General features: G+C 49.2%; 1 protein-coding gene across 1 annotated transcript; it reads right to left on the reverse strand.

Moving 5' to 3' along the window:
* Window positions 1–2,225: 2,225 nt before the first annotated feature.
* Window positions 2,226–5,040, reverse strand: LOC121476520 (calcitonin receptor-stimulating peptide 1). The gene is made up of 5 exons (XM_041730591.1): window positions 4,865–5,040; window positions 3,948–4,042; window positions 3,493–3,630; window positions 2,945–3,129; window positions 2,226–2,315 (listed from the first exon to the last, which is right to left on the reverse strand). The coding sequence occupies exons 2-4, from the start codon at window positions 4,031–4,033 to the stop codon at window positions 2,970–2,972; spliced, it is 384 nt and encodes a 127-aa protein (XP_041586525.1). The 5' UTR covers window positions 4,034–4,042; window positions 4,865–5,040; the 3' UTR covers window positions 2,226–2,315; window positions 2,945–2,969.
* Between the last annotated feature and the right edge of the window lie 1,969 nt (window positions 5,041–7,009).

Here is a 7,009-nt window from a genome sequence, read left to right on the forward strand (position 1 = left end):
TGTTAAAAATCAATGTGAGACATGTTGGTTTATTTAATAAATGGTTTTTAAAAAGTAGATATAATCTTATTATTGATACACTCTATCACATCTTTGTGGTTATAAAAACTATTTTTCTCAAACCTATTGTATTGTCATGGAGTATTTACAGAGCCAACATTGAACCATGCATTTGGAGGTAATTCCGAAAGCTAATGGCTTACTAAATGGGGTACATTCGTTTCATAACAAAAATTCTTGATACATATATTTCACCAGCAGTTCTATCCATTTTTGCTTCACATAATTTGAGGCCATGCGGTTGGTACATGTATGTCTATTACCAACGTATCATCCTGCCATTTAGTACCTTTTCCCATCAAATGACACATTTCCATTTCTAATAAGGTTTTTTGCCTTGAATTCTCTTTTGATCATATGTTACAAACTTATTCTACTTATTTTTGTTTATATTTGTCACGTATCTTTTACTACCCATATATTTTAATCAACTCTGAGTCCTTTTGTTCTAAATGTTTCTCTTGTGGAATGAACATTGTCAGATTCTTATAAAAAAAAAATGCAACCTGATAATCTTGGCTCTTAATTGGTGAATTTAATATACCACTATTCTAAAAGCACTATGAGTATTTATTACTGCCATCTCTACTCAATTGTGGATTCACAAAATATTTTAGGGCCTAAATAGGAGGGGAGCATTTTGCAACACTTGTGGTGGGCAGGTGCAAACACTTGAGAGGGTTGGTGCCAAAGGGTGGAGGATGAAGAATAGTAAGAAGGCCAGTATGTGAGAGGGAAATAGAGGATGAGGCCAGGCAGATCATGGCAGTGGTGGTGAGAGGAGGGGAGGGAAGACCGGTGTGGACCTCAGAAGTCACTGCAGTGCCCTAGGTGTCTACTCCATGGAATGGGCAGTCAATGGAGTACTTTCTGCATAAAGGAGACATTTGGGTGATTTACAGCAACAGTGGGTGACAGTGTGGAGTATAGACTGAATGGAGACGAGGGTCATAATTCTATGGGCTCCTGAGGAAATAACTAGAATCGATGGGTAGAAGGGGGTGACTTTTCCAAGTAAACTACCTCACCTAACTGACCATCCACCAGTGAACCTGGCCACACAGTCACCCTGGGAGGCAGTCAGCAGCATGTTACTGACAGTCCCAGCAGATGCCAGGGATGCTGAGTCTGGGAAATTCCTACATCAGGTCAGGCATTAAACTCGGACATCCCAGAGTCCTTCCAGTACATCCAGTACATCTCCGACGCCACAGCACATGTCCCCCTAATCTCCCGCAGTTCGAATGCAGGTTTGGTCCCTTCTGTTCATTGCTGTAGTCCTGGTGCCTGGAATAGTGTCCACCAAATAGCAGCCACTCGATGAGTACTCGTTGGGTGTGGGAATGTCTCTGTTACACATATTGCAGCGTTTTGAGCACCATGCTTTTCTTCTCAGCACCCCAGAGAATAAGAAAAGTTGGACTGGGTGACACCTGATGACCTTTCCAGGCCTGCCGGTCTGTGACTGCATCTCAGACTCTGAGCCATTGTTTGTAAAGGGCTTTGCAGGCTATGGGGTGGAGGAGGGGTGCTTATGGGCAGGAAAGGGAGAGATGGATAAGGGCAAACCTGAGTCAAGGGGAATTACACAGATAACCTCTGGTGCTGGGGACCAGGGAGCTCTGAAGGTAAGAGGGAATTGCCTTTCAGATGTATAGAGTTCTACTTCCATTAAGGGTGTCATCCTAAAAGCCAAAAGGACAGGACACTGAGGATCCATCCCACCCCAAGCATGTTGCATTGCTTCATGGATCACCCTGGTCAACAAAGCCTTCACAGGTCTTTAGGCTTTCCTGGGAAAAACACCACAAATAGCAGTAGGGACTCTTTATAAGTGGATCGAAAACCCTTTCTTATCTTGATGAAGTTCACCAGTGACAACATTTCTTCAAACGGTTTCGTGCAGGCTCAGCATGGATCATGGGCCCCCCAGACACCCACCAGGCAGCTTTCCACATCCCCCGCCCCAAGATTTACCAGGATTGCCAACATCTGTAGGTTGGCTGACAGGGCCCAACTTTGCTACCAGAAAAGCCAGTGAGACAGGCTGTTGTATTTATCAAACAATCGAGTACAAAGAGATTTCACACCAGGCAATTGCAATGATTTTATTCTCTTTATTTAGTTTTACTTTATTTCAAACAAGACACAATGTTTTAATAGTAAGCATGCATATGTATGTGTCTTCCATGCTCTGCATTCTATAAGTTGTTTTCATTTTAAGTTAAGAGAAGTAGAGTTCGCTTCATGGTGACCTGCAAAAAAAAAAAAAAAAAAATCACAGCCAGAATTTAGTAACTTATTAATTGTGAAAATATGGACATCTATTATCTCGTTGACTGTTCGTAACAATACCAGCCTTTGGTACTATTGTTGCCCTTGATTCACAGATAGGGGAACTCACTCGAATACAGCATCTGGGCAGGGGGCATACAGCTAATAGAAGGCAAACTCAGTTCTTGATCCCAAGAGTATGCTCTGAAATCAGGGGTACCTGACAGTATAGTGTTTACACGCAGAGGATGTCATTACCTTTCAAAGGATAGAATGATCACTTGTAACTGCAGGGGACAGTCATTGAAATCTACAGATCTGTCTTTTCTGGGAGATGATCTCACTGTCACAGGGAAATACTGGTAACTTGGAGGGGAAAGAACCCAGATTCTAGGAGTTTCAGGTCCTGGGACTGCCTGTTCTCTCTCCAGACACTAGAGTAAAGGGGCAGGGGCAAGATGCCAGAGAAGTAGGGTCTCCAGACACTAGAGTGGGCACATTCCCCTGTGGATTTTTTCTACTATTTGGGTTCACAGAGGGTTAAAGTGTGGGCTGCACCCCTGCAATTTTTGGCTTTCCATCCTCCCATGGATAGTACAAGGGCAATCACCTTCTTCCTGGGGTCATGTCACTGCTTAAGCCTTAAGTTCCCTGCGGCGCCGATTGTAGACCTTGAAGCCCATGCTGGTGGGCAGCAAGTTGGTGTTTGCCACACTTCCGGCTCTGCTCAGCAAGCCTCCCAGCCAATGGGCCACACAGGTGGCAGAGTTGCAGGATCTCTTCTGGACAGCAACCCTAATTATTAGCAAGATGGAGAAAGAAGAGACGACCTGTCAGGGAGGGGTTCACACTTACCAGTCCTAACTCCTCCAATGCTGGAAGCACCCTTAGTGCTGCCAGTCCAATTTCAGAGTGGGGGACTTCATACCTTCCCCAACTGCTTTCAGAAAGGGATCTTTTTACATGTGCTCTAACCATAGTCTCTCTGTGTGACCTATAGTTTCAGTGGAGACTAAGCTGGACCCCAGGCTGAGGTGAACAGGGGCAGCGTGCTGGCCCCAGGTCCTGCTGTGTTCTCTCTTTTCTCTTGGGATATGCCTTCCTGGGCATGACAGGAGGGAGGGGATGCCCTGAGCTGAACAGGGTGGTGAGCCTCACCTGGAGCCCTCAGTCTCCTGCTCCTGCTCCAGCTCATGAGTCTTCATCTGCGTATAGTCCTTCATCACTGCAGCCAGGAGGAGGCGCAATTCATCCTCATTGCGCACACCAGAGTCTGGAGGATTTTCCAAAGCAGACCTGGGGAGGGAAAGAAAACCCAATACAAACTGAGTCTCTCTCTGTCTCTCCCCAGAATAATAAGCCAGGCTTCCTGGTAAAATAACAGGAAGAATTCTTTGAGACTCAATGAGTTGTATGAAATCTATAATAAAGAATATTGTATATAATTTCTATTTTTCAGTTAAGTGCTACACATCTTTATATCAGAAAAATATACACTCCCCCTTTGCCCCTCGCTAGTTGGTAAACATTCAGCACACCACAATTCTGAGAAAGGAATTGTCTGATCCCAGGAGCAGTGGGAGGTGAGTCCACTCCTGGCAGAGCTGTCTTACCTGAATGGTGCCGCCTGGAGGAAGCCCACCTGGTACAGCGCCAGGATGCTGAGAACCAGGAAAGGCGAGAACTTCCAGAAGCCCATGACGCTTCTCTGTAAAGAAATAATGATGTCACCTTTTGCACCAATTTGAAGCCCAGGGACCTGGACTCTAATCCTACTTCTGCCTTTAAGTCCCTAGAGTGGTGACTTCAGGCTGGTCATGTCATTCCCCTCACAATTGTTTCCTCCTGAAAGATCCAGTGAACCTGTTTAGCAAAGACAAAGGAGTAACAACAAAGCTATCCTAGCAGTACAACTGGGTAAAGAAGACTCAGTCCATAGCCACCTCCCCACCACCCTGAACACTCTCAGATTCACCTCCTTGCCATGTCTCCAACGAAGACAGTCTCTGGCATCCTGTCACCAAAGTTGCTCTCATATCACAACCCAGAACTGTCCAACCTATGGAGGACTTTTGCGAACTTACTAAGGGGGCTTACTGTTCCAGGCTTCCTACACTGATCTCTTTGAGCCTATTTGCCACCCACAGATGCTGGCCCAAGTTCCAAACTGATTTTCCAGGGACGATAGGCACAAGACCCGATCCGTGAGCACCCTTGCATCCCACTGTGTGCGCAGAATCCGCGGAACTACAGTGTCCTGAGCGCAAGTGCAGCAAGAGACAGCAAGGATGAAGCCTGTCTCAGCACGGAAAGAGTGAAGCAGGGAGTCCTGGAACTGAGACTGTCCAGTGTTACCTGGGGCAGGAGCCTGCGATGAATCGCAGAGTAACAGATTTCGTGAGGAGACCCAGACAGAAGTGCAGAGAAACTCCAAGACACGCAGGGAAAGCAGCTACAAGAAAGATGAATGCAGAAGAGGGAGAGAAGAAGGAGAGAGAATCACACAACTAAGCGGGAATCTCGGGATTACCTGTCTGCAGGCAGCCGGTGGCTCGGAGCACAGGCGGCGGCAGCTGTGGCAGTGTTGGCGTCCGATGTCAGGCGATGGCACCGTGGATGTGGCAGGGACCCTTGAGCTGAGCAGTGGCTCTGCTGCCTCCCAGCACCAGCAGCTGCTCTTATTCCCGCCGCTCTGGGTCTGGGCGGGGGGTCCAGGAGCTCTGAGCAACCAATGAGGAGACAGATCGCAGTACCTGATGGTTTGTGTCACCCATTTGCGTCTATAACCTAGACACTCAGCAGGACCATCCCACTTGTATTTGCATTGAGGTCATTGATAGGAGTGGAGGGAGGGAGAGGGATGGGAGTTTGGGGGAACCAAGGAAAAACAGCCTTAATATGAACAGGAAGTTGAGGGCAGTTTGATGTCATGGTAAATTACACCGGTTCATTTCTGCTGGGTTTTGAACGTGCGCCCCCTCCATCCCCAGCAGTTCAGTCTTCTAGGGCAAGATTCCGGAGGCAGGGAATCCTCGCTCCCCAAGCCTGGACCTGATCCCCCCTCCGTGAAGCTTGGGGGGTTAACAACCTGTAGCAGCAGCAGCAGCAGCAGCAATGATTCTGGGCAAAAGCAGAGTGTCCGATTCCGGCAGCTGGAATCACTCACAGAGGGGCAGAGTTAATGGGAAGCAAGAGATGGAAGTGACCGCAAGAACGTTGTCAGAACTGACTGTAGCTGTGCTAATTTCAGGCAAAAGATTAAGGGCAATTAACTTCTCAGCACCTCACTATACTCATCTTTGAAATGGGACCATATAGCCATCTTGACAAAATGTTCTCATTAGTAGCAATGTGTCTGTTCTAGCTAAGGAGGGATTTAGAAGAGTCCTCAGGTCCACATGGAGGATTCAGTGAAATCGCGGTCTCAATTTTCCAGATTCCCACCATGTGTGGCGTCTGCGTTTGGCCCCTGGTGCTCAGTCAAGTGGGTGAAGAGATGCTAGTAGCCCCGTGGGGGCTGAGCCTGAGGGTGTAAAGCACCGATGCTTCCCAAGGCTGCAGATGGACATCCACCCTTCCTCTTCCTAGCTCGCCATCCATCACCTCCCGCCCGTCAGCCTGCTGGAGCCATTTGCCCAGCTGCCCCTGGCTTCCGGCGGCTGTTTGCCAAGTTATCCCAGGAGCGTGAAATTCCAGCCCCGTGCCTGCATCCACCGCCCTTCAGTCCTCCACTAGAGAGCAGAGCTGGCGTGAAGATAGTGAAGAGTTGCTGTGGATACGGACGCTCACACCCAAAGCTTTCCCCCAAACTCGTTTCTACCTCTAAACGTGCGCGTGCTCCCCAGAGCACGGCGGGCATAGCGGGTCTGACACCCGGGCATCCACGAGGGATCCCCCTGAATCAAGCCCAAACTGCCTCCGACCCTCTGACACGCCGAAGCAGGTGGTGAGCTGCTCAAACCACACCCGCACTCACTCTCAATTTTAAGCATGCTCTCTGTGTTGCACCTCCACTCTCTCCAGGACCCACCAACTGGAGGGTTTTAGGACCCCTCCACCTGTTCTTTCCACTGCCAGCTCCTCTGAGGTCCTGAGACCCGACTTGCTGCTCTTAGCACATAGAGCCCTAAGAAAGAAGCTTCTCAAGGTTCCCAGGATCTCCTGGCCGGAGGGCAGCGCACAGTCCTCATTCTCTACACAGGTACCTGCAGGGGTAGGCAGGTTGTGGCACAGCATTTGGCGCAGGGTACCTGCCGGATTTGCACCAGGGACGACCAGAACTGCGCAAGCAACGCGCCAGAATTGTGGTGGCACGCAAGGTGTGCCAGCCCAGTGGGGAAGGACTCTGTACCCGGGCTGTGCCGCGCAGGCAGGGACCCAGTTAGGTGGTTCTCCCAGGCGGAGCAGAAATACCGCCCGGGTACACCGTACTCGATCCGGGCAACAGTCCACCCCTCTCCTCGGTTCACAGGAGACTTTGCATTTCATGGGGCACCTGTGCCTTGTGCCCCAGCTTTCCCTTCCTGTTTGGTGGCCTCTGTGTCGGGGACACCTAGTTTCCAAGATGCCCGTATAGCGCCGTCTTCCATCTAAACCCCTGGTACCGCCTGACCCTGAGGGAGTGAGTTCGGGACTGGTGAATGGAGTCTCTAAACCTCGCTCTCCGGACACCTGG

This window comes from Vulpes lagopus, chromosome 15, assembly GCF_018345385.1.
Source record: "Vulpes lagopus strain Blue_001 chromosome 15, ASM1834538v1, whole genome shotgun sequence".
Taxonomy (NCBI): domain Eukaryota; kingdom Metazoa; phylum Chordata; class Mammalia; order Carnivora; family Canidae; genus Vulpes; species Vulpes lagopus.

Coding starts and splice junctions, on each gene's coding strand:
- LOC121476520 (XM_041730591.1), bottom strand. CDS start 4,033: ATGGGCTTCTGGAAGTTCTCGCCTTTCCTGGTTCTCAGCATCCTGGCG. Junction 3,631..3,947: donor CTCCAGGCGGCACCATTCAG/GTAAGACAGCTC, acceptor TTCCCTCCCCAG/GTCTGCTTTGGAAAATCCTC. Junction 3,130..3,492: donor CAGGAGACTGAGGGCTCCAG/GTGAGGCTCACC, acceptor GCTAATAATTAG/GGTTGCTGTCCAGAAGAGAT.